Raw genomic sequence first — 27,680 nt, 5'->3', positions numbered from 1 at the left:
GTCAGGGCAAAAACCACTACTAAATTTAGTAAACAGTACAATAAACCTGTTTCCATTATGAAGCCTAACACGGTTGATGGATAGGGTGACTGTTGCCTGGGAGTAGAGCCAGGTGGGCAGTCCTGTTGGTTTGAAGCGGTAAAACAGATTTTGAGTCCAGTGGCAACTTTAGGACCATCAAAAGTTTATTCAAGGTACGAGCTTGTGTCTGAAGAAGTGTGTGTGCACACGAAAGCTCTTACCTTAAATAAACATTTGTTGTTCTTAAAGGTGCCACTGGACTCAAAATCTGTTGCTGCTTGGGAAGTACCTGGAGATTTGGGGATAAAGCTGGGAAGGGCAGGGTTTGGAGAGGAGAGGGATTTCAGCTGGCTAAAGTGCCACAGAGTTCACCTTCTGAAGCAGCCATTTTCTCCAGCGGAACTGATGTCTGTCACCTGAGAGGTCTTCAGTGGAAGTTAACAACCTTATATCACGGATTAAAATTTATTCATCACAAAGGGGTCCTTCCAGTCATTGAAAGAGCTTTTCTTCCATGAGTGGAAAGGGCATTATTTCATCTTACTTTTATTATTTGATTCTTGATTCAGGAGTTAGGCTGGGTAAAAATATTTTAAATAATTATTAGATTGCTACCTTGCTTTTCCTCACAAATGTCCTCAGTGTAGCTCAAAATGACATACAAAATACAGTAGAAACAATATTTAACAAGAAAAATCAAACCTAGAGAAAGAAAAGTAATCACTCTGGGCTGGATTCAGACTAAATCTTCCATTGGCAGAATACCCTGCCTTCCCCATCCCACTGCAACCCACTGATTGCTTTGAAAAGTTACTCCTGGAAATAGAGGGTCAAGGAATGACCTGAGGTGAGTCTGCAGCAGGAAGTAGGAACTGCCACTTTAGTCTGGATCCAGCCCCCCACCCCATGATTTCATGTCAGCCCAAAGCTGTTTCCATTCCAAAACCTGCCACACAGAGATAAATTCATTTGAAATTCTCTTCCCCCCCTCCCCCGAAGAGCAAAGTGTTTCAAGCTGCATCTGTAATACTTGTCTGGTGCCTTCTTGCATCAGTAATGGAAAGACTGATCCTCCACTTTCCATACACTGCAGTGCCTTCTTGACCGCAAGATGTGCTAACATCAAATTAATCTCACATTTTTTATTAGCAGTGTCTCCACCAGACAGAACTTTCTCCTCCCCCATGACTCTCATCTCTTAAGTAACAAACAGAACGATTGGTGCCCATTAACAGGACAAGAAAGAAAGCAAAGTTGGCAGGGGGCCCAACCCACTACTGTGCTTTTGTGCCATTCCCAGTCATTCCAGAGGTGATCAGCTCAGGAATAGCTGCTGTAATGGATCCAGTCTTCTTTATTGTATACCACTGTGATGAATCTGCTCTGATGAGATCCCTTTGTTTCTTTAACTACAGCTGTGCATTCAATATATGCCCAGATTTCCTTGGACCCAAGACACATCCTTATTAGTTTTTCTTCTGTCACCATCTGGAAGAAAAATAAAAACTTTTTCAAAACCCAGACCATTTCAAGTCAGCCTATAGATGAGTGATTGCCAGTGTGGTACCATCATGGCCTTCAATGGGATTCCTGGTGCCTGTCTTGCTTCTTTGACAAAGCATCACTTCCCCAAAGCAAAGAGCCAGTCCTTTCCTCCACTGGGAGATGCTTCAGAGAAACCCAGGAGGCATCACCTTTTCATCCTCAGGGAGCACCCATCTGGCCATCACAGGAGGTTGCTTGGCTTGCAAGCTCCCATCATTTTATCACTGGACCCTGTGGCACTCCATGGCAGCCATTTTGTGATTGCCCCCATGGTAGCCATTTTGTGGTGGCCCTCACGCCCTGGCCTCAAAATACTCAGTGCCCAAAGGCTCAGTAAGAGCCCTACTACAGATCAGTCTTTGAACATGACTGCGTTCATGCATATGTGAGGGGAGGGGGGACCAGGATCCCCCCCTTCTCTTCTCTTTGTTTTTATGGTAGTATTACAGAGTGATTGACTTGTGCAGAAATTAATCCTGATTAGATCAAATTTTACAGTTTATTGCAGGCCAGAAACAAAAACAGCTTGGTACAGAAAAGTACAGAATACAGGAAACTAAAACACACACCGTTTTTACAAACTAGCTTACTGAAAACTTCAGACTGTCTTTCCCTTGGAAGATGGATTAGCCCCACAGCTGGTGTCTGGGCTTGGCAGCAGAGCAAATTACAAAGCTCTAGAGCTGACAAAAGCTTTGGTACCTATTTCTAGGGCTCTCAGGAGGCAGATTTTATTTTTGGACCAAAATATGGTGCTGATTCAAAACTCTTGACCAAAGGAGAATCTAACTGATAAATTTTTTGATGCTGAATGTGTGATGTTTCATGCAAGGCACCACTTGCACAATGAACTCTTGTGTGAACATGTACAGCGGCCACTGCTAAAAGAACATACTTAGTTTATTTGGGGGACCAAGGTAGCACATAGGTCTGCAATGAGCTGCATATGGGCTGTCCAGCTGTGAAAAGCAAAGGTACCATTTCCTCTTGCTCTCAAGAGAAACAGCGATTGTAATGTTGGTATCTTTTAACAGCAGTTTGCTGTCACTCCAACAGCAATTAATGGTTCCTAGATAAGCTGAATATGGTGCAGGCTGAGACAATCCAGTTTAGTCAACGTCCAGTGATTTCATACATATTTATGTCTGTGCAATCCTACTGAGAATTTAAAAACACACACACACACAAAAAACCAAACCAACCCTCTGCATGTCTACATCAATTTGGCAGAAGTATCCATCTCTATATTTTATGCATGGATTGATAAATTGAAAGAGATACAACCCATAACAGTAGTAGTGGATACTTGCAGTGTTTTTATTTGCAAAGATACAGACTGAGCAAGGGAAAGCAAGCAGGAACATAGACTAAGAGTTAGTCCTAAATTGGGGGGAGGGGTGAATATTGGGCATGCTAGAGTGCCAACTGGACTGACTCACATCCTGTTAAGCAGTTGTGATCAGGAAGCTGACAATCTGGTGACCTGTCTGGATGTGCCTGGGCAAATTCAGATGTGGCCATTTTGCATGATTTATGCTGTTTCCTTCATGATTACAGTGGTTTTCCTTGGCAGCAGCCATTCCCTCCTATTAGGCTACCACCACCTCCAATTTTTTTTTAAAAGCACATAGCTAAAAGGAAGACATTCCATTTATTTGAATTGAGACTTACTATTGTTTGCCTTTGGTGTCCATTTTTTGTTGGTATTCCAGACTTTATTTTTATACCATTTTATGTTTTTAAAGTACCATGTATACCAAAGTAATACACACCAAACCCACCCCCCCATAGGAAAAAACCCTAGGAAGCAGCAAGAAAATGACGACTTGTGGGCTGAATTCACACATCGAAGAAACAAAAATCAAGAGGGATTTCCCCAGGTCAGCCAGTCACCTTTATTGGCATGTAGATTTCCCCAAGACCAAATAGTAGAGCTGGAAAATGTGATTGCATCTCTATAGGGAAAAAGTCCTCCAAAAACATTGCTCTTCTACTTCCCAGTATGGTCCTCACTATGGAACACCTCTTGATGCTTGGTTTCCACTCCTCCCCAGATCTTTTGGCATGCTGCTCATTGAGCTGGCCTGGACAGCTGTGTGGTCATACGGCTGGCTCCTCCTCTTCCTGTCACATGGCTATTATGTGACTTCCCCTGATGTGCTCGCAGTTCAGTGGGTCCGAGGTCTAGAATAGTTGAAGATGGCTGCTCTACTGAATTTTACATTGGTATCCACAAGTAACTCGACTTTTGCTGTGAGATTAAGCTCTCAAATCTCAAGCTGTTACAAACAAGCTATTTAAATTATTCCTCTGATCAGCAGGACATAGTGCATTTGAAGCTGTTAGTCTGTAAACACTCCACAGGGGAGAACATGAGGAAGGGAGGAATTGACTGCTAATTGCAAAGACTGGGAAAGGGCACTTAATGAGAACAGGTAATTCAGTGAAGTCATGATTCATCCAAAAGGCAGGACTGGATCATCTACTTAAAAGGTCTTTATGGGTGGGAGCAGGGAGGGAATACACACAATCACAGCTGCTCTTTCCAAGAACATCAGTTCTGTGCACAAAAGTGATCCCATTAGCGAGGCTGCTTTTCAGCAGACTGAAAGGTCAGTGTGCAGTAACATGGGCCCCATGCATCCACCATCCCTGCAATCAGTTTTTATATACCACCGATAACCAAGGTACAAGCAGCAAGATCCATGCTGAGTCACAATTTAGTATTTTACCTGGGGACACTCCAGCAGATCTCAGTGGTGTCATGTCTCATGGCCTTCCGAAAACTGATTAAGAAGCAGGAGTCGCCAGATTTCTACATCCCAACAATGAGCCCTTTGTGGGATTCAGAGTGCTTGGAGGGGGTCAGTGTCCACCACCAAAGACAGTAAGCAATGTAGTCAAGCAAGTGACACCCCTAGATCCTGCTCAGTTCTGGAAGCCAGAAGTGTTCCATTGCCACAAGTGGGTGTTTTCCCAGCTCAAGACCCCCATAAACATATCTGACACTACAAAACCCCAGAAAAATGCAGTCGTTCCATAGCTGAAGCCTACAGCACAATTGCAAAGTGTTATCTTGATGGTCTCACAGTCCTACGCATGAGTAAGGATGCCAAACTTGAGTAAATTTTGCTCTAATGCACAAGATGTAAGGCTGCACAGCCAGCTGTAAGTTGCTGTCTCGACTCTGGTTTCTAGGCTTTTCTCACAACCACACCACCGCCTACCTTGACAGCCCTGCTGCTGCTACAGTAATCTTATACAAAATCTGTTTGCACCATTATTACTTTGCTGCTTGCCCTGCCTGAGCTGTCTCACCAGCAAAAACAGCAACCCGCACAAATTCTGGGCCAGCACCTTCAGAACAAATCAGCAGAGTAACACAAAGAAGGTCTGCCCTGCAATTCTGCAGCCACTGAATGAAGGCAGCTGTTGTCCCAAGTTGGAGTTAAGAAATGGAATGTGCTCTAGAGACCTGCTCAAAGTGAATCAGCAAGGTGGTGGCTGAAGTGGAGCAACCTGAATTTGAGGCTGAAGAAACACACAACATCTAAAACTGATCTTTTGGCAGGTTCTTCATCTGTGGTCTTTGCAATGTACATAAAAGATGCACATACCACTGAAACAAATGCTGGTTCTTCACATCCAATTATTCATTTAAACATTCACTAATCATCTCATTTTAAAAATTACAATTAAATATAAACATTCTGGGGAATGGGGTGAATGTGTCCCCTGCCAAATCAGTGTTGTCCTCAGCCAGCTCCCCCTCCTCCCTATGATTCTAATTAATCACTCCTTTTTAAAAAATCTGCAGAATAGACCCAGTGTGGGAAAAGAAAATATTTGTGGAAAAGTCACTTTTAGAGTGGCCCTTCATTCTGTCAGTCTCCACCATAGATTTCAATGCCGTGTGATAAGCACAACATTAACTACTTTTGCTAAAAGCTTTCTGAAGCAATGAGCTTTTCCTGTGGCATAAAGCCCAATCTCATCAGATCTCAGAAGCTAAGCAGGGCCATCAGATCTCTGCAGGGTCAGCCTTGGTCAGAGTGGGAGACCACCAAGGAATACCAGGGTTGCTGCACAGAGGCAAGCAACTGCAAACCACCTCTGAACGTCTCTTGCCTTGGAAAATCTATGAGATCACTGGAAGACAGCTGTGACTTGACTAAGGGAAAAACCCGCTTAAACCACTAGGTTTGGAGCCTAATGACTGAATAAGGATAGGCAGCACAATCCTAAAACAATTACACCCTTCTAAACTCATTGATTTAGGATTGCCCTATACTTCTCTGTTGCTGCAAGATCAAAGCAGACTGCAAGATGAGCCCTTAAGACACAAGTTATTACATAGAACATGGAGAGGGAAAAACTTGAAAATCCTATAACAAACCCGTTAGCTTCATAATTGCATCGTACCAAAAAAAGTCCACAGAATTAAACAAGTTATGTCCATAAACTAAAGTGTTCATTTAGCTGCCAGAAAAGGACATAAGAGTTGCCAGAATTACTTTTTAAAGGAGGGGCAGAGATGGGAAGCAGCAAAAGTCAAACCTGAAAACAAACTATTCTTCATTCAGACAGCGCTATTAGGAAATTGCCTGCTGAACACAGACTGTCTCAAGGGACATCATTCTCTTTCAATTTCAATTAGGGTGTGTTCTTGTGGAAGATCTGGAATTGGATCAGGAATTTTTGGAATTGTGGAAGATTTGGAATTGGTGAACACTCCTTTAGTTACATATTCTTGCTTTCACTCATACTTATGCACTGAATGGTCACCCATCACAGTTAACAACCAGCATGATGAATAAAGACTGTCCATTGGCAGAATTACTTTGTTCTGTTGCTTCAGACCAACACATCTGAATTGAACTCTGTAATCCAAAACATTCATTAAAGCTTCTTTACAGTATAGTATAGCCACTGAAGTTCCATTATTTCAATTGGAAAGTGAATAAACATGTTTAATTATCATATATATATGATATATATTGGTTTCTGTATATATATATTGATGTTAAGGGTTTACTCCTGCTGCCCACCTCATAACTCCGAATTTCATCTTATAGAGACTCCATGGGGTTAAACCCCAAAGTGGCATTCAGCATAGTTATACAATGACAAACATTTTCAATACATTTTGTTTGAGAAAAATAACTATCCTGGAAACAAAATAAATTTAGGAGACCTGAATTTAATAACACACAGCATTTGAACCAAGATGAAAAGTGGGCTATCAATGTTTCAATACCTTTATTGATTAATTAGGTCAAATGTAACACAATATTTCATTTTAACAAAATGTTATTATATTCAATGATTTTGCCCCTACACACATATATAAAAATTCATAGCAACAGAAACCAATTCAATTGAATGTTAAATAAAACAAATAATAATTACCTTTGGAAATGAAAGAACAAATTATTTACTTATGGTAATATAAATAATCAAGGGGCATGGACCAATTCCCCATCCTCCCACGTTTCCAGCACAGGAAACCCAGCAAACCAGGAAATCCAGTATTGTCACTTTTATTGCTCCCACCTGTAGCAGCCACCTTACCCTATTAAAAGTCCTGTTCCAGCCAGGAGACTATCTAAATATCCAATATTATCTTCAATCCATGTTCCAGGCCAACTCGAGACACAGGCGCTTTTTGAAGTACTTTTTGTCACAGTTCCATAGTTCTTCATCCTGCACAGTCAACTTTTGATGTGTGTGGCTGTACCATCAATGATCCAGGAGATGCTACATGATGTATTCTTGGACATGGATCCTGTCTCCCAGGTCTCAGAGAGGTCATAGTACCTCCAAGATACAAGATGCCCAGCCTTACTGACTACTTCTTGCCTATGCCAATCAATCACTTCTTCCTGCTAGGTGTAGTGGTTAAGAGTATCAGACAGGTATCTCGGAAACCCAGATTCAAATCTGCACTCTACCTCACTGGGTGATCTTGGGCCAGTCACAGTGTCTCAGCCAAACCTACCTCACAGGGTTGTTTGTGAAGATAAGGTGGAGGAGACAAAAATGATGGAAGCCACTCTGGGTTTTCATTGGGGAGAAAGGAAGAGTATAAATGACTTAATTACTTCAATACAATCAAACTGAAAAGTCCTTTCCCCTCAATGAGTCCTCTAAAGTAGGAGACCTTTCCTCCACAGGAGGCTCCCAGCCCTTCTGATTTATTCCGTAGTTACTTCTGCAGATCCATCTCAATCTTCCCTCTGGTCTGCATCTTTACTACTGCTTTCCCCACCCCCACCCCATTGTACTGCTCTTCCCCCTTCTTCCCTGGGTTTAAGGTGCTCTGAAATGCACACTATGCATCTTCTCAGCCAAAATCCAGCAACCCTGAAAGGGAGATAATCCCAGGAACTCACCAGCCCCCACATGGAGGTTGGCAACCCAACTTGGAAGTATCATTTGTAAATGCAAAAGATTGAGTTGCACACTTTTACTGTTTGCTTGGGAACACTTCCTGGTTGGAGCTTAAGATAAGTTTAGGTCCAGAAACGTTTTCCAGCAGCAGGGTTCTTCAAAGCTTGCCAACTGACTCCTCAATACAGCCTGAATTGCTACTGTGCCTTTTAGCAATATGACCGCGGCTGTTCAATCAGGGCCTGATTTTACTCCCATGCCAATCTACGCTTGCAGCAGCATGTATGCACTGTGTAAATAGGTGTTTCTCTTTTTAACTTATTATCATTATTGTTTACCTTTGTTGAATAGCCCTATCCCGGCCAGCGCCAGGCTCAGGGCAATGTAGAACATTAAAAAATACATATATATAAAATCAGTTACATTAAAAATTACAAACCCTGATGGCATCTTTAAAGTTCCCTTATTCAGTCATTACATCACATCAGGGATAGGGGGATCCCTCCAAGAGGGAGTGGAGAGGAAAAGGTGTCAGCGGGGCAACCTTTGCTGTCCTTATAGCTTGGCGGAAAATCTCTGCCTTGCACGATATTTTCAGAAATTCAGCATGCAGTATCTGTAAGCACACAGAAAAAAGAAGGGTACAAATCCTGGAATAAATATATTATGCAGAGGGCTCCCCCAGTCCCAGGGTACCTTCCAGCGTCTCTTGGTTTTTGGCGGGAAATGCGCACATGATCTCAGTGCTGCAAATCAACCCGCTGTTAAAGGGGCCGGACGGTTCGAAAGTTAGCAGCCCGACTGAGAAAGCACAGCGCCTCTCTGAACATGTGTAGAGCGCCGCTCAAGAAGTCCAGGCAGCTCTGCTCTCCCCGCCCCCCTAAAATTATAATGGTCACGACCCAGGCAAGCGACTTCCCTCTCTCCGCGTCTTGCTCGTCTGCCGTAGAGATGAGTCACACACCCGAGCCAATAAAGCCGGCCGGCTCACCCTCGCTTTCCTCGCCGTCTACCTGTGCAACACGTCAGCAACCCCCTCCGGGGCGTCCCGCGTGGCCGCTCTCGCAGCAGGGGGGCCGCCGGGCCCCGCCTCTCGCTCCCCTCTAGGTCCGACGACGAGGGCGTGGGCGGAGCGCCGCGAGGCAGGCAGGCAGGAGGAGCGCGCGTGGCTTCTGCAGGAGCCGAGGATGCGGCGGGTCCCGCGGGCGGGGCTCGCCTTGGCGCTGGAAGTGGGGGTGCGCGCGCTGCTCTTCGGAGTTTTCCTGTGAGTGCAAAGGGGGTGGGGGGGAGAGGTCGTCGTTGCTTCTGGCCGGGCCAGAATGTGTATAATGCACGGCCTGCTGGCTCTGCGTGTGCATTCGAAGAAGGGGGAGGGGAAAAGCTCTCTCTGGTGGTGCCGATGCTCTGCTGTCGAGACCGGAACGAATGGCTTCTTCTTCAAGGCTGGGGACTACCGTAAAGCTTAGAATATTGTCGGCTTTTCGGCAAACCTGGGCGATGCTTACGTGCCATATGGGATATTGATGCTTGCCTCTTGCCGAATTGCATGCATATAGGAGGGCGAACGGCATCTTGTTGGTAACATGGCTTTGCCGGGTTGGATAGACCTTTGCTGGCTCTGCCGTTACTTCTTAAGTGCATGGGAAATGATAAGCTTCCAGGCATAGAGTTCCCATAGGCTTGCATGAGATGCTCGTAACTGCGGGCCCTCGTATTTTGAAAGGGGAGCCCTTTGTCCCGCTTGCCTCTGGTGTGGTGCAATCCCCTTTTGCGTCACATCCGCACGGCCTAATCAGACAAGCTGAGTGGCATCTCCTGTGTTCTGTTATAAACTAATTAATTTTGTTATTAAAAGGGGTGTGCGCCCATTTGTGGAAAGATAAGTTTATCAATGATGACTGTTAGCCGTGATGGCTAAAATGAAACCTCCATTGTCAGAGGCAGTATACCTCTGAATGCCAGACTCGAGACAGCAACAGATGAGCCTTTGACCTTCCATTAGGGTTGCTGACTCTGGGTTGGGAAATTCCTGGAGACTTAAAGATAGAACCTGGGCAGGGTGGGGCTTGAGGAGGGGAGGGAGGGACATCTGTGGGGTGTATCGCCATAGAGTCCACTTCCCAAAGCAGCCATTTCCTCCAGGAAAACAGTCATTTGGAGATCAGCTGTAATTTTGGGAGATCTCTAGGTCCCCCTTCCCGAGGTTGGTAACCCTACCTCCCTGTCCTTGCTGGGTGTCGTCTGGGGTATCTGGTTTGCCACCATGTGGAACAGGACCAGATTCTCTGATCTGACATGGTGGATCATCAGTGATATAGGCGCTCTCTCCTGCTCAGCAACATCTGTTTTGTTTTCTTTACTGTTCAGCCAGTTGAAAAGTTCCAATGAATTCAAAAGCCTAGGTGCTTCTTTGTGATTTTTGAGTTGAATCTAATAAAGAAATTTATTTGCTCTTTGGGTTTATGCTATAAAGCTTAGCAACTGTAGGTTACCATATAGGTCTGGGGGGGGGGGATCCCAAACCAAGAGAAGTATCGTACCTTTTTATTAGGGCCAGTCAATGTATCACAATATGGGGAGTGCAAGTTTTTGAGTTCCCCTCATCAAGAGGGATGTTGGGGGAAGGGGGGCAGGAATGGTCTTATGTAGTTGTTAGCATGTTGGACTGGAATCTTGGAGACCCGTGTTTGAATCCCCACTCCGCCATGGACATTCACTGAGTGACCTCAGGCCAGTCGCTTTCTCTCAACTGAAGCTATCTCACAAGAGGGGCGTGAGGGTGAAATGGAGCAGAAGAGAATGATGTAAGCTTCTTTGGGTCCCCACTAGGAAGAAATGTAGGGTATAAAATATAAAGATGTGGGATTTACTTCCTAGTAGGTCTACTGAAGCATGCTCCCTAAATGAGGTTGCTATCTCTACCCAGAATACTGTAAATCTTTATCAGGCACATCTGGAGCTACCAAGCAACCAAGTCTTTCCCATTACCTTCAGTCCAAGTTCCCTAAATTGGAGATGTGAAGGACTGAACCTGTGACCTCCTGCAGATGTGAAGGATTGAACCTTCTGCAGGGCCACAACAGTGGGAGGACCATGGCTCAGTGGTAGAGCATCTGCTCAGAATGCAGAAGGTTCCATCAGCTGTTAAAGAGTCTGGCAGTAGATGATGTGACAATTGCTGCCTGAGTCCCTGGAGAGCTGCTGCCAACCTGAGTTGACAGTACTGACTTTGATGGACCAGGGGCCTGATTCAGGATTGGACAGCTTCATATGTTAGTGTGTTTATGGCATAACCTAGTATCTTGCTACCGCTCAGATTCTCTTGGTAGAATTGTGGCACTTGGTTGAATCCACTATTCATGGATGGGCCTTTATCTCTGGTGCTTCAATGGGATGTATGCAATAGAACCAGACCTGGATGACCCTTTGGAAGCTAAGCAGTGTTGGCCCCAGTTAGCACTTGGATTGGATGCCATGAAGAAAGCCCAGGGTTGCTGTGCAGAGGCAGTCAATGGCAAACCACCTCTGAATGTCTCTTGCCTTGAAAAGCCTATGGGGTTGCCATAAGTTGCCTACAGCTTGATGGCATTTGCACTACCAGTGGCCATTATTCATGGCTGGGCCTTCGTCTCTGATTCTTCAATGGGATGAATGGAGTAGAATGGATGGCTCAGGATAGCCTGATCTTATCAGATCTTGGAAACTGAGTGGGGCCAGCCCTGGTTAGTATTTGGATGGGAGACTACCAAGGAAGTTCAGGGTCGCTATGCAGAGGCAGGCAATGGCAAGCCCCCTCTGAGTCTCTTGCCTTGGGGTTACCATAAGTTGGCTACAGCTTGATGGCAGTTTCCACTACAAACGGCCATTATTCAAGGCTGGGACCTTGTCTCCGGGGCTTCAGTGGGATGTCTAATAGAACAGCCTCTTGTGTACCCTAAATGAGATTACTATGTTTACCCAGAGTACTGTAAAACTTTATCTAGCACATCTGGAGCTACCAAGCAGTACCCTAATAACACATATTTATGCACCTTTGCAACACTGAAAGCATCTGATGAATAAGCCTTCCCTGAGTTGTATTGTTTAAAATATTAATAGATCTCTTTTCCACTGTCTGTTTGAGGCAGTGTGCAATTGCTAACAAATATAACACGATATAAAACTTTGTTTTAGAAAAGGAAACGAGCACCAATCACACAAAACAGCAGCTAGATCCAGGTCAGTAGCCATGTTGGTCTGAAGCAGTAGAACAAATGTTGAGTCCAGTGGCACATTTAAGACCAACAAAGGTTTATTCAATGTATGAGCTCCCGTTCGCATGCACACTTCCTCACATACATTGAAATGAAAGTTAACAGCAACAATACAGCAGATCTTTATGGAGAGTGACAGATGTTCCTGTCTTTTTTTCAGTGATGGCAGTGGGTGGATTTAGGGTTGAGATGTGAGCCGGAGCCTTTCCAGCTGGACAGACTGAAAGCAGACTCTGGTGAGATGTGCGCATCCAAGCTCCCAAAGAGGCTAGAACTACCTCTGTGTAACTTGGCCTTTTCAAGACTCCCAAGATCTTAATTAGCACCTGCTTCTGCAGTACAAGCATTTGCCACAAGGAGAGGCCTGCCTCCATCTTTCTGCCCTTGAAACCAAACATCTACAAAACATCCTGTGTACAGGAAATGAGAATGTGTCTCCCAAAATCCTACAGACATCTCCCTGTATTGTTAAAGAGTCTGCATGTAGGAGTTAGTGTGTTAGGCTAGGATCTGGGAGATCCACATGTGAACCCCCACTCTGCCATGCAAGTTTCCTGGATGACTTTGGGCCAATCATACACTCTTACCATAACCTATCTCAGAGGGTTGTTGTAAGGATACAATGGAAGAGAGAACTATGTAAGCCACTAGGGCAGGGGTGGGAAACTTCTGTCCTGAGGGCCGTATATGGCCCCTGAGGTCACTTGGTGTGGCCCTCGGGGATTGCTAGATCAAACTGAGTCATATGGCAGCCTCCCTGGGGCCTGGCTGGCCAGCGAGGATCGTGGGACCTAGCCGTGCTGTGTAGCAGCCTCCCCAGGGCCAGGCAGGGATCACAGGGCCCAGATGTACTGTGCAGCAGCCTCTCTGGGGCCTGGCTGGCTGGCTGGCCGGCCAGAATTGCTGCAGGGTCTGGAAAAGTTACTGTCACAGTTCAGTTTGCACTTGATTATCCCAGATGGTGTGGCCTAATATGCGAATGAGTGTGTGACCTAATATGCTAATATTAGGGGATGTGGTCTAATATGCTACTGAGTTCCTGCTGGGCTTTTTCTACAAAAAAGCCTTGGACCTATGCATTTGCCTAGGGCGGCGGGCTGGGTGTGTATGTGTGTGTGCTCTCCTCACATGACTTCAAATAGAAAAACAATTATTTGCATTAATTTTGCTGGTCTGAATCATTCTCCCTTGGCGGAGCACTGTTTTTTAAGTTGATAATTTTTTATGGCCCACGAATGATGTTATAAATATCCATGTGGCCCTTGGCAGAAAAAAGGTTGCCCACCCCCGCACTAGGGGGTTCTGTTGCAGAGAAAGGCAGGGTATGAATGAAGCAAGGAAATAACATGTCATGTTTGTCACCATTTATATGCATGCTTTTGTGTCTGTTTGCTTAGATGCTAGCCCCATGGAACAATGTGGCACTTAATTCTGATCAGAGGGAATGAGAGCAAGCAGCTTGAGAGGTTTTATTTGATTCATGCCCCTGTCACCAAAGGGAAAAAGTGGGCAAATGGGAGAATCAATCCCCAAAGTCCTTTCCTCGTGATTAGATAGTGTGCTTCATCCTTTGCATGATGCCCTCTATAACCTCAGATTCAGGCACATGCAGGCAGAAGAGAAAACAGGATTACAGTTACCTATAGCTGTTGTCCGTTCAGTGTTGTCATCTTTCTTGCACTCATATCCACCTTTCTGCCATTGTGGAAATTTAGTTGGCTTACATGGGACTCCTAAGGTCATCTCCCATCCGGGCAGTGACCAGAACCAAAGGTATAGTAGCTGCAACCAGAGCCCTCCCAGTAATAACGTGGGGCCTCAATCATCCTGCTGCTGTTTGCCTTTCCAATGCAAACAAATGGATCATTAGGCAAGATGTGAACTCTGGCATGGCTGAAAGACAGCACGCAGCCTCCAAGGGCTTTCAGGGGAACCAGGAGGTTTGCAGAATTGCTGCAGTTGGGTATGGGGTGATACAGCTGTGTTGATGAAGTTTTGTAGGTGCAGGGCTGGACTGAGACTGGAGAATGCATGGGAAAGGAAAGTAATATTGTAATATTGTTGCTATTTACAATATTGATTTTAAGAATATAAGAGGTGGTCCATCTAAAGTAGTATCCCGTGTCACACTGTGGTCAACTATTGTATTTTATTTTACTTCATTTATATCCTGCTTGTCTCCCCCATAGAGACCCAAAGCAACTTATGTTGTTCCCCTCTCCGCTGTTTTATCCTCACAACCCTGTGAGGTAGCTTATGTCAAGATGGGGTTATTGACCCAAGAGGAACCTAACCTAACTCACTAAAACAGCCCTGTGAGGTAGAATAAGAGACTGACTAGTCCAAGATCATTCAATGGGTTCCCATGGCAGAGTGGGGATTTGAACCTGGGTCATCCAGATCCTAGTCTGACACACTAACTGCTATAGGCACCACAGCGTCCACCGACACATTTCCTAGTGGCCACCAAGTGCTTTTTAGAAAGTCAGTAGGGCTTTTGCCCAGTGAGGTTTCTAACTGGCTATTGGAAATTTGGTTGGCCAAAACTTTGCTTTGGCAGTAGCTGCTACACAGCACAAGGATCTTCCTTGTGACTGAATATATGATGTGGCAGCCATTTTGTGATAGGCTCCACCTTCTGAGGCAGCCATTTTGTGACTATGCCCACAATGCTGTGTCAGAATTTTGAAGGTACAGTGGGATGTGCATAAGTAATCCTTTAACAACCTGCAGGCTCAAAAGGGTTGGGGATCCCTGCACTGTACCTTACTGGCTCACAGGAGTACCATAATAAGACACAAGGAAGAGAACATTTCCCCAGTGCAAAGCTTTGCTCTTGGAGTGCTTGGAAAATGTTAACTCCTCCCAACAAAAGCAGGCCTTATGAATTCCATGCAATAAAAATTAATCATGATTAGTATTGCACAAAAAAGGCATGTCCAGTATTCTTTTTTTTATCCCAGTTTGCACTGAATCTTATTCATATTAGTTCTCCATCCCACATGACTTTTGTGCCTGCAGGATCCATAATTCTCAGAATATTATTTTTGAGTGGTTAAAGAGGATGCCTCCTTTCTTTTTCGTTGAAAAGCTGGGTAGATTGAACTCCCAGACAGAATTTTGATTGCCGTGATGTCTGGAAAGGAGCTGATTAAATTAACTTTTAAATAATATTGGAAAGGATCTTTGCCACCAATGGTTTTCTTTGGTTCTAGCAAAGCTTCTTCTCTTTGGCATCACCTGTGCTGCCCAGGCTTTCCCAAAGGGTGCAAAACTTGGGAACAAACACAGCACTTTCTCCTGATACCAGGAGAGCTACCCTTTATACAACATTGTTCATGGAGTATTTGATTGCAGACAAAATGGTTGGTGGTTAACTGAAAGTATTGATCAATAATGCAGGGTGCCAACATGACAACAAATAAGTAACCAAGTGTGTCTATTGCATTTTGCAATAAAAATCTGATCATACACAAAGAAACAGAGAATTATGCCTGTCCAATTATGCCTGGCTAGCTTGCGCATTCATATCTGATCAGGGATTTGAACCTAGGTGGAATTTTGTTCCATGGACTGTAAAGACACTTGCTTTGCTTTTCAGGTTATGTACTGTGAATGCATTCAATTACCAGTGGAGCTTTCCACCAATGTAGGGAGCCATGTTGTAATAAAGAGACACATTCTGCTGATAGATGAGTGACAGTTTAGTGGGAGACCTGGGTTCAAATATTCACTTTGCTTTGAAGCACGACCCTGAGCCAGACACATTCTCTCAGCCTAACCTACCTTGTTGTGAGGACAAGAGGGCCCAGGGTGCTGATCTGTATTCCTTGAAGGCAAGGGCAGGATTAAAATATCCTAGACTGGTGATTCTTGGCACCAGGGCAGAATAATGGATTCATAGTCAAGTGTCAGCTTTAGAAGCCTGCCTCTAACTTGAGTGGTTCCTCTGTTGGAGGAAGAGCCACATAAATTGGAAGAAGGCTTCAGACTTAGCTGCATGCCTTGGGTTAGTTAGTAGTTCCCAACCTTTTTGGCGCAGTGACCCTCAAGTCCATATTTGCTTGGTACAGCAACACATCAATTTATTGTTCATGTGAATTTTGGACCTTGGGTCTTTGGCAGCCATTGCTTTCATGCATTTTAAGGATGCCTGTTTTATAACCATGACCGGAGGCCTCGATGCAGAAATTTACTTAAACCAATAAAACTGCAAAACCTATGACAAACTTTCACAGGCTTCATGACCCACTTTGGGGTCAGGACTCACAGGTTGGGAATTGCTCCCTTAGGCTCTAGCACTTGAAGCCTTTTATACTGGGAGAAAGTCTCAGCTCTGGCCTGCTGCTTTCTCTGGTATTATCACACACATCTTGGTTACTGGATTCTCTTTTCTGCAGGATCACTGAAATCCTGCCTCCATTCCAGCGGGTCATACAGCCTGAAGAGATGTGGCTGTATAAAAACCCCTATGTGGAGTCTGACCACGTGCCTGCCAAGCCAATGTTTGTAAGTATGCCTTCATCCCAACCATTTTGTGTCGTGTAGGCTGTGCTTGAAGTATATGGCTTATTTCGAGTGGGCGCTGCTTCTAATCTGTATCCTGTGTGGGCTGTACAAAGTGGCATGCATTCATAAGATAGCATCTGCGGTAATGCAGATGGGAAAAGAAATGAAGCAAGATGATACTGCTGAATCTTGATAAAGAAAGATCTTTCATAGTCAGCAGGGCTTTTTTTGAGCAGGAACGCACAGGAACACAGTTCCGGATGGTTTGGCATCAGGGGGTGTGTCCTAACATGCAAATAAGTTCCTGCTGGGCCTTTTCTGCAAAAATCCTTGTGTGATACAATGGCACTGTCAGGGGGTGTGGTCTAATATGCAAATGAGTTCACCCTGGGCTTTTTTGTAGAAAAAGCCCTTGTGGTCAGAATTCTTAGTTTTATGGAACAAGATTAGTCAGTGTTTGGGCACAGAATGGGTGTTTTTTGATTGATGAAAATGCATCAGTCAACCAGTATTTGGTTGTTATCTTTTTAAAAAGTAAATATTAAGATATGTTCTAATGCAGAGCTCTGTTTTCTTGAGAGGCCCCTCTCCAAATACAATTTAAATTGAAGAACTTTCCCCTCTTTGTAAGAGCTGGACTAAATATCCTACAAGGTTTTCTCCACAATAAAAGGAGGGGAAGCTTAAACACATAGAGTAACTGATGCTGAATATTGTATCTAAACTCACTCGCCTCTGTGTGGATACTCAACCATGTAGGGTGGAGGTCTCTGCATACATAGGTAACCCCCTGCAGGTGTGCAGAGAATTATGGTGGAGGGGGGGACCCTTAAAAACCAGCCTGATGAGGATGGATTATGCTCTAGAAAAAACAGAATGTTGACAGCCACTAAAGGTCAACTGGGGCAGTCCTGGAGAAAAATGATCTGTCCCTTTAGTGTGTGAAAGAAGGCAGAAATCTCTCTTAAAGGAATAGGACACTTTTTCTCCTGGAGGTTGGAAACCCTTGCTGGAAGGAGAGATGGAATTAGCCTGCTGAAGACCCTGAGAGTTCCTAGAATCCTGGAGGGGAACATTTTAATGAGCGGGATAGAATTCACAAACTCTCAGGTTCCCAGTTCCTGACAACTTATTAAAAAGTATTTAGCACAATATTGAATTATTAAATGATATTAACAGAAACATCACAAAAATGGTGGTTTTATTCCTCTCTCTGTATGCATTCAGCAGATACATTAACAAATACTGTAGATTGTTTTAAGGACAACCGGATGTGTATCTGTTGCCAAAACCTGAAATATTGTTATAACATAACCTAAAAGGAGACAGATGGAACCTTGGCTGAACCAGTTCCAGGTATTTGGTCACCCCAAGCAAGACATGCCCAGTGCTTTCTCCAACGCAACTCCCAGCTGGGTGTGACTGATCTCCAGACTACAGAGATCCATTCTCATGGCAAAAATGGCAGCCTTGGAGGGTGGACTCTGTGGCATCACATCCTTGTTGAGCTCCCTCCCTCCCCAGGCACTGCCCACAAGTCTCCAGGGATTTCCCAAGCTAGAGTTGGCAACTGCAAGGGCTTGTCCACTTGGTGTATCAGCAGCCTCCACAGTTGTCTGGGTGATTTGATGACTGAAGGGTTCACAGTGTTGTAGCCTTGCTGAAGCTAAGTACATCTGGATCTGGGCAGTGTCTCATCAGGAGACTTTCTGGGCAAACTGTGTAAGCCACAAGTGTTCAAAAGAATATTTTTTAAAAAGACAGGATAAGAGGAAAAAACAGCCCAACACAGAGAGCCTTCTAAACAAGGGTACAACATAGGAATTATATGCTTATGGAAAACGTTGTGATGCGACGTCACCCCAGAATTGGAAACGACTGGTGCTTGTACAGGGGACTACCTTTACTTTATGTCTGCATCACATGCAATTCCTTACAACAGTGCTGTAAGGTAGTCTGAGATTGTTATTTTCTTTGTGGGGAGGGGGGACTGAGCCTGAGGGGAAATGGCTTCCTTAAAGCCATTTAGGGAGTTTATGGTGAAACTTGAACGTATCTCATTCTTAAGTCATTGGCTACAAGCAATACATTTTATTTGTTTGCATTACAACCTGCTTTTCTCAATGTAGCCATCATAAAACAGTCTGGAACAAGACAGTTAACAGGACTCTTTAAATGTTAAAATGAACAAAAAGATAGCCTGGGGAAATGGCAAAGCATTTGCGATGCGTAGCTTCCTTTTGCTTTTATTCTTTTTTCACAGCATTGCTGACTAAGCCTGTCTCTTTCCTCCTGTTGCAGTTCATTTCTTTTTTATCTCCCTTGGTCTTGATTCTTCTGGCCAAATTCTTCATGAATGCTGACCAAGAGGATATGCGGGAAGCATGCCTAGGTGAGCTTGAGCGGTGGTGATAGTAGGGGTGGGTGGGTAGATGGGGAGCATTGAGCTGTACGGTGGCTGGGCAGGGTCAGAATTGTTTTACTATTTGAAGTAAGTGTGGCTTTTCTACATGCCTTATTACACAACCATCTGTCAAACAAAGCTGTCCTCTCCTGATAACATCAGCCAGGTCAACTGCTGGACAAGAGGACAAGGGCATAGTTGTAGTTAGGATGTCAGAATAGGGTCTGGGAGACTCAGGTTTGAATCTCCGCTCTGCCGTGGAAGCTCCCTGTGTGACCTTGGGTCAGTCACATCCTTACAGCCTTGCTGGGTTGTTGTGAGGATAAAATGGAGGAAAAGAGTGATGTATACATCAGTCTGCACTCCTTGGAGGAAAGGTGGGATAAAAATGTGCCAAATAAATATAAAAAAGATATTGGATTTATATCCCACCCTCCACTCCGAGTCTCAGAGCAGCTCACAATCTTTTATCTTCCTCTCCCACAACAGACAGTCTGTGAGATGGGTGGGGCTGAGAGGACTCACAGCAGCTGCCCTTTCAAGGACAACCTCTGCCAGAGCTATGGCTAACCGAAGGCCATTCCAGCAGCTGTAAGTGGAGGAGTGGGGAATCAAACCTGGTTCTCCCAGATAAGAGTCTGTACACTTAACCACTACACCAAACTATGCCTTTAGAGACTCTTGAACTCCTTTCCCCATTGTCTTGCTCATCTTTACAGGGATTAGAATTGAGCTGTTAACAATCCTGTTGATGACATGAACTCTTCTTTCTCCAGGGGCCAGCTTGGCTCTTACGCTGAATGGAGTCTTCACCAATGCTGTGAAGTTGGTCGTAGGCAGGTTAGTGCTTCCCAGCAACTTATCTGTGCCAGTATTTCTCTTGGGCCCTCCCATTCCAGTTTTGATGGCCAAATGCTGAGAGTTTTGTGGTGGGCCACATCTTTGGGAAAGCCTGCTTGAGTTGCTTGACCTCTGATTTTAATCCAATTTCAAGGGGCATGCCAAAGGTCCCCAGTTCAGTCTCTAGCTTGCAGGGCTGGTTCCAGGTTTTGTTGGACCCTGGGCAGAGAGTGCTTACCTCCCTTTCCCTCCTATGCTCACCACCAGGACCCCCCTCACACTTCCCTTTCTACCCCTACCCATGTACCCTGCCTTTGAGCAAGAACAAAGGGCAGAGCTTCCAATGAGGTTAGGATCCCTTTTGTGTTTGTGTGCATGTGTGTGTGTGTAGTGTCACAGTCTGCTTTCTGAAACAGGTTAGAAGCTTTGTTATAAAAGATTAAACTGCAGCACATACACAGAAAATAGCCATCAAAGTTAAACGATCTGAACCCAGGAAAAGGAAGATTCCGCTTTTAAAACTTTCTTAAAAACTTCTGCCTGCTTTAGTGAAAACCTCTTCCCTCCCCCCTCTTCAAAGTCTTGATCCTCATGGATATATTCTAGGTGGTGCAGCCAGTGAGGTCCTTTGGCACATCGCCCTTGTCTCTCTTCCCAGCTCAGGTTTTTTATGATGCCCATTCATCTCCTTCTTCGGCAGGTGGAATAAATGGGCTTTTTCACACTGACGCCCAGTTTCTGTTTTCCCTGACTCTCCTCAGTTGTGGAAATAAACAGTTGCCATGGGTTCAGAGTCCTCAGTCGTAACAATCAGTACTCTGGGAATTCTCTAAAGCTCTCTGTCTCTGCAGCGTGATTGTTGGAGTCAAACTAGAACAAGACAATGTGAGAGCCATAACTGGATCCTCCCACTGTTTTTAGAATGCTAAAATCAGCCACATGGAGAATGAGGGCCATGCCTGGGTAGAGGGAGTTCAATACTTTCTCCTAGGTGGTTGCGCCAGTTGAAGCTAACTCCCCACATGTACATGTACACATGCATTGTCCCCAAAGGGGAAAAAAAGATGGGCAAACCATACTTTTTCCCTATAAGAACTACAGTGGGGATAGTTTTGATTAGGGGGTACCCTACATGGCTCCAATTTGAACTGGACTGCTGTGTAGCTGATATTAGGGATTTAAAGTGCCAAGAGGATCCGGTCAGCTCTGGCAGCATCTTGTTTCATGAAGTCTAATTTGAAGTTGAGCCAAACAAAGGCAGAGACCTGCACATTCTTAAGAGACCCCTGGAATTGGGTGCAGCAGGGGCTTTTTTGGAGCCTAATAAAAGAAGCATCCTATGGCAGCAGCTTCCTCTTTCAGCTCTTGTTAGCACTGCAGAGTCTCATCCTTTTGCTTCCTTTCCTCACCACAGGCCTCGGCCCGATTTCTTCTTCCGCTGCTTTCCAGATGGTCGGGCAACCACTCAGCTGTTGTGCACGGGTGACGCAGAAGTAGTGACGGAAGGGCGCAAGAGCTTCCCCAGTGGGCATTCTTCATGTAGGTTTGACGGTTGCCTGGATGCATTGCGGGCAGGAACAGGAAGCCCTGATCAGATTTGATAACGATCAGCTTACTGCTAGTTCTTGACTGTGTGCCTTATATTCTCCTAGATCTCTTAACCCTGCATCTGCAGCAGATTGAACCGGGGGCTGCTGTTCAGTTCATCCGCAACAGCCAGAATCATTCAGATGGCTTGTACTAAAAGGCCATTTCTGGAACTGAGCTGTCTGTCAGCCAGTTCTTGACTGAGCAACGTGTGCACTCCAGTCCCCAGAGGAGAGGGCAGTCTCATTGGGCAGATATGTTTGCAGAGCTGATAACTCCAGGTCGTGACCCCAGATATATGCTGCAGGGAACAGCCAACCAGAAGGCCTCTCTGCAATGTTCAGTGTCCAGTCTAGGCTCAGGCATTTCCTATGCCCATCTCATGCCTTTAGTGTTGAACCCTTTGAACAAGTTCTGTGGGTTCTATGTAGTCTAGAACAAGAGAAAGCATGCACCATGGCACAGACTATCTAGTGCACATGGGACTTGTTCATAGGAGGCAATCCTAAATATTCCTAAACTTTTGTTTTAGCTCTGAAGCTATGTAGCAAGAAATTCTTCTGCAGATGCACCCAAAGCATTGTGAAAATTAGGATTTTATACCTTTTATATTAATCTTGGGGGAGAGGGCTCATTCATACATTTTGCGTCTTCATAGTTCCTAGTAACACTTGAATAACAGAATCAAGTGGATGTTAGTATCCCTTGAGAGCCAGTGTGGTGTAAAGGTTAGGGTGCCAGACTAGGATCTTGGATGTGATTGTGGGAACCTCTCACACGATTGCCTGTTCCAGGGGATTCTGTTGTTCAAATAATGCAAGGTTAGCCATGGGAATGCAGCAGTTGCCCAGTTCCTGTAAAATATGAGGCAGTCCTGAGAGGACACTTACAGCATTGCTGCTGTCTACAAAATTCAAGGCTAGCCTGCTCTATAAACTGCCCAGATACCGCGTTCAGGCTGCTTTTACTTAAAGGGAGTGTATGAAGATGGTTGAGTATTATTGGGGTCTCACAGGGATCCCCCTTCCTATCTTGCAGTTGCTTTTGCTGGTCTTGCCTTTGGCTCCTTCTACATGGCAGGGAAGCTCCACTGTTTTGCACCCGGTGGGCGTGGGCAGTCCTGGCGCCTCTGTGCCTTCTTGACACCACTCTTTGTCGCACTGCTCATTGCTTTGTCCCGTACCTGTGATTACAAGCATCACTGGCAAGGTGAGTGAAGGCTTCCTGGGACTTTGGGGATGATGATGGAACAAGGGATGACAACGGGTTGTATTGCTTAAGCACGGTAACCCTTCCTCTAAGTCAGGGATGGTGAATTTTGTGGAGCCTCCCTAGCAAGGGTTCTCAGGGACCACATCACCTCAGGCTCTGTTTTTAGAGAAGTAGAAAATGTTTCCCTGAGTTCACACTCAGGCTCTGAACAGATGAATGAACAACCCTGTGGCTCTTCTGGCCACACTGAAGCTGGTCAGCAACTGATCCCAGCTTCCTCTTCAATCCTGACATTATGTTCTGCTCTTATATTTATACTTGGAACCTTCTGTACAGATATGGTCATGGGGGCCAGATAAACTCCTGTTGCGTGCCTAGTGCTGTTTGGGGGTTGCTGTAGCACACAGTCGAAAACAATTTACCAAAGCCAGGCAAGAGTTCATGTATTGGGTTGAGATAGGTTTTTAGTTCTGGCCTAATGGCAGTAATTATTGGGTGGGGTTTGTAGAATTTAGACTCCCTGAATGTTATCTTGTCTCCAGACTGAATTTCCACTGATTCCGCCTCCCCTCTTCAGACCCCCCATGTCATTTCTCAGGGTCCCCTATCTCCCAGGAGAAGCCTTTCATGGAGACCAGTGGGATGCAAGGAGAGAAGTAGCAAAGTTTTTGTTCTGCTGGTGGAAAATTTAGTTTGGTTCCAACACATTAAGCACTGATTGTTGATCATGGGGGCTTAGGGTGGTAGGAGTGCTGGGTAGCCCTTCTAATAGGGATGCTAATACCAAGCTGTGCAAAACTTCAGGCACAAAGGCTGGGGCAGATCTCCAAATGCCCAGGCATGCGCAAAGAGCTGTGTAGATGCTATAAGGGGATAGGTGTTCTCAGAACCACCATTTGTAAAGCTGCCTGCAAACATGACAGGGAATGGTCTTATCATATGGAAGGAACAGCTAGGCTTATATGACCTCTGGCAGAATATAAGCCACAGGGTTGCTGTAGACCTCACTCCTACCAGAGAAACCACCATGTTGCTACATGGTGCACTCCTGAAGCAATGCAAATACTGGCACAATAGTAAGTCCTGACTGTTGTGCAACTTTCACATTTGCTGATGCACTGGAAAAACACTCAGCATGCAAAGGCTTGTGTCCCAATCCACTGCACACCTGATTTAAAGCTGACTAATCTACAGTGTTGCAACCAACAATAACTGGTTGGGTGTGAGTTTGGCAAGTCAAAAAGATCCCAGGTTCAGTCCACAGCATCACCTATGAAAGTATATCTAGTGAGCTCCTCTTCCTGATACTGAGAAAAGAGCTCCAGGGAAGCGCTATTGGACTGAGCTTGATAGGCCTCTGATCTAAGTTGATATACTGTCTTATATTGGACAGGACATTTTCTTCCTTTTTCATTGGATTTGCTGTAGGCAGCAGGCTTGGTGCCAGAGATGTCCAAGCAGATGCACAGCTCTGGAGATGATGAGCAAGTGATTTGTTTTTTTAATTAGATAAGCTGCTGTTAGATAGCCCTCGTTGAATTGACCTTTGCATTCTTTTTCTTCTTTTCCTCTCCAAGATGTAATGGTTGGCTCAGCCATGGGCCTTGCCTTTGCGTACCTGTGCTACAGACAGCATTACCCACCTCTGACGGACCCCAACTGCCATCAGCCGCTGCAACGCAAGTCCAGACTCTCTGCCCCCGAGAGGCAAAAGTTAACCCTCTCTGGTTTTAACCTAGATGTATAAAGGATACTCTTGGGGAGAAAGGAGGTACAGCCCTCCACAGGACCCTGTGCCTGGAGGGGGGGGGAATATTCCCACTTTAAAGGGCCAGCATGCTCCTCTTCCCTTCGTCATGAGCCTGTTGGCAGAGAAAAGAGTATTGCGTTTGGTGTGCACTGAAATGGAGGCGAACCATCGTCTTATCCCTGGCAGTGGTATCTTACTGCAAAGGATCAGCCCTGGATCCACTCTAAGGCCTTTTGCACAAAGCGTTTAGTGTACAGTTCTGGAGCACTGGTGGGATCAAACAACAATCCAGTCCAATTCTTTGCTGCAAGGCGGAAAATATTCTGCAGGGCAGTTGCTGTGGTTAACTCAAGCAAACCTGGGTGCATGTTAGCTCACCGTGCATTGTAACACCACGTATGCAGCATGGCTTTAGCATGCAGGGGCAGGTTAGCTTTGTTTGCTGCCTACTCAGCTAGTACCTGCCTTTTAAAAAAATACACCCCAACTCCGTCTTACACAGAGAGGTCATGTTGGACTTAGGTATGGCTTTAGGAATCTGTATTCCTTTGACTGCCTCCAAGAGATGGTTTTGCACTGTATGACCAGGTTATTCATTGCATATTGTCCAGGCCCCATGCTTATCTTGGTAACTGATGCCAATGTTGGGGTCTTGACCATTTTAGCTTCTGTTTTGGAAGGCATTATTATAGTCTTTATGAAGGTAGAGCTTGGAAGCAGCAGCTGTTGATGGTGGAGAAATGAGGGTGTGCAAGTCCTTCCATGACCTGGAGATGGCGTTTCAGGGTGTTCCTAGGTTTTGTTTTGTTGCATGACTAACCACTTCCTATCCCTTACTTCATATCAACTTTTACCCCCCCCCCCCATTCCCTCTTTATATTCAGTCCCTAATCTGTACTCTGAAAGTATCCATACTCTGACTTGAGTCTTAGTACATGCAATCTGGTGCATTTGTTTTGAATGTAGCTCTTGCATCTTTTTTGGTGCAGAGCAAATCTAGCTGTAATCATGCCAGCACAAAATACATGACTATTGAAACAGGTTCAAGCTACTACATATACCTTTAAAGCAACAAGGCCAGTTTATATTTCTTTGACCCCTTTAGGGACGAACAGACTATAAGTACTTTAAAATATTTTTTATCATTCTAATCCTTAGAAATTGGCCAGGGATAGGATTTGAGGGCCAGAACCTCATAAGACATAGGGGATCTCTGATAGAGTTCCCATATGTGCATTGTAGTTTGAATAATGGGCCATAGGGGGCAGTATGGGTCAGGGCCATGACGGTGGGAAGGATTTTCTGAATTCTCCCCCTTCCCCAGATGCTTTAAGCCCTAGGAGATAAAGAGTCACAATAGGGATACTTGTCTTTTTCTCATCCTGGAGCATAACAGAATTCCTGCATGCCCAGCCCTGCAACAAAGCAAAAATTGTTCCCTGGTTCAGAAAAACAGCATGTAAGGAGGTTAAAGTCCCTTTTCTCCCAAACCATGGTCCCAATTCAAACTGGGTGCTGTGGCATTTGTCTGCTGTCTGGCTGTGGGGAATGCAAGGGGGGGGGGGGTCAGGATACCCACCCCAACTCAAGCAAAAAACTTATTGTGTAGGGAGTTTGGCTCTGTGTGGCTTGTGAGTATGGCCTAAGTGATAATACCCAGAAATGCCATGCAATTTAGCATAGTGCATGCGAATTAACACAAGCAACCCCATTACCAACACTAGCCATTTTTTTGCCATACAGAAAACACAACATCTGACCTGCTTCTGGTAGGGGAGGAGAGCATTTTTTTCACAGGAGCAGCATGCAGGGTAGCATGACATTGCACAGAAACTGGAAAGAAAAAAGCCTTTACAAGGTTGGTCAGTTACCATGTGGTTCGAACAGTGGCTCGCCAGAGAGCCCTGAGCAAGAGGATGGCAGTTATCACTTGTTGTTTCTTCTGCTCTCCCCACTGTAGAAATTAAAGGAATGCTGCCTCTGGATAGGGGTGTTCCACTCCACTTTTGCAGGCAGTAGCTGTCATCTCAAGCGTTAGAACACTTTCAAGCTTGCTCATTTGTACTTCCTGTTAAAATGAGGCTAGCCTGAACATTTGCAGAGGGAAGAACTGTAGGTTGTAATGTAAGGATTACAGTGCTCACGTTTGCCTTTTTAATATTTTATATGTTTTTAGAGACCAAATCAGGTCACTCGAGTCTCATGGTTGTTGGTATTTTTTAAAGTGTCAAATCAAATAAATGCCGGTACTTTAAATGACAAGAGTCGCGTCCCTGCTGTGATCCTTGAATCAGTCTTTTAACAAAAATTACATGGGCTTGCACTGAACAGGTAAGGTTTAGCTCAAGGTTATTGTGTTCCAAATCCCAGCTTGACCTACCATTCCCCCTCTTGCTTGGTTAAGTATTTGTCGTTAATGTTCCCTTTAAGCTGTGGAGTCTTCTGACCAGAAATTCTGCTTTGTGCGCTACTACCATTCAAGTTGTGAGCTACTGCGTAAATTAGTTTGCTCTGGGACCATTTTTCATAAGCTAAGAGTAAGACAAAAATGCGTGAGCCAGAGGCTAAAAAACTGAGCTAGCTCACACTAACTCAGCTTAGAGGGAACATTGTCATCCGTCTTCAGTATTACTGATGACTGACAGGAAGATTCTAAAACATTAAAATTGGTGCATTCAAAAGAAATCCCCTTTGCTGTATAGCAGTGACTGGGGGTAAAGGCCTTTCCCCTTGCTGATTCAGCACAGCAACAAGTAAGTGTAATGGGTTAATGGCCTCCATGAAGGGTTACATTAGCTCTCCTTCCACAGTAATGCAGTGTCTACTTAGGAGTAAAACCCCATTGACTTCTCAGACATATGTGCATGAGATTAGACTGTTTTTAATTTGCAGCTAACTATCTGTAAAACACAGGATGCTTGTGCACTGTGTTCACCCAAGATGCGGCTTAGTTTCTGGAAGAACTGCTGCGAAAGCATGAAAAATAAGGTAAGTTTGCCCTGCGTGCATTTCACTGCAAATAACCAAAAAGGGTTAATTAAACCAAATTTCAAAATATAATTTATAAAATGAGTTTTAATTATCCATAAATTACACATACAGCATAAATATCAATGGTTTTTGTTGTGCCATATTCTTTGACTAGCTATATATGAATAGTAGAGCAGTA

General features: G+C 44.8%; 1 protein-coding gene across 1 annotated transcript; it reads left to right on the top strand.

The window, feature by feature from the left end:
- Positions 1-9,091: 9,091 nt before the first annotated feature.
- PLPP5 (phospholipid phosphatase 5) lies at positions 9,092-26,773 on the top strand. The gene is made up of 7 exons (XM_060250571.1): positions 9,092-9,220; positions 16,610-16,718; positions 19,020-19,110; positions 19,899-19,962; positions 21,377-21,501; positions 22,588-22,758; positions 24,339-26,773. The coding sequence occupies exons 1-7, from the start codon at positions 9,144-9,146 to the stop codon at positions 24,506-24,508; spliced, it is 807 nt and encodes a 268-aa protein (XP_060106554.1). The 5' UTR covers positions 9,092-9,143; the 3' UTR covers positions 24,509-26,773.
- The last annotated feature ends 907 nt before the right edge of the window (positions 26,774-27,680 follow it).

This window comes from Heteronotia binoei, chromosome 12 (assembly GCF_032191835.1).
Source record: "Heteronotia binoei isolate CCM8104 ecotype False Entrance Well chromosome 12, APGP_CSIRO_Hbin_v1, whole genome shotgun sequence".
Lineage (NCBI taxonomy): Eukaryota > Metazoa > Chordata > Lepidosauria > Squamata > Gekkonidae > Heteronotia > Heteronotia binoei.
This window is presented reverse-complemented; position numbering and strand designations above follow the sequence as displayed.

Excerpts from the sequence above, each read along its gene's own strand:
- PLPP5 (XM_060250571.1), top strand. The coding sequence starts at position 9,144 with ATGCGGCGGGTCCCGCGGGCGGGGCTCGCCTTGGCGCTGGAAGTGGGG. Across the intron at positions 21,502-22,587 it reads CCCCAGTGGGCATTCTTCAT|TTGCTTTTGCTGGTCTTGCC; the intron begins GTAGGTTTGACG and ends CCTATCTTGCAG. Across the intron at positions 22,759-24,338 it reads TTACAAGCATCACTGGCAAG|ATGTAATGGTTGGCTCAGCC; the intron begins GTGAGTGAAGGC and ends TTCCTCTCCAAG.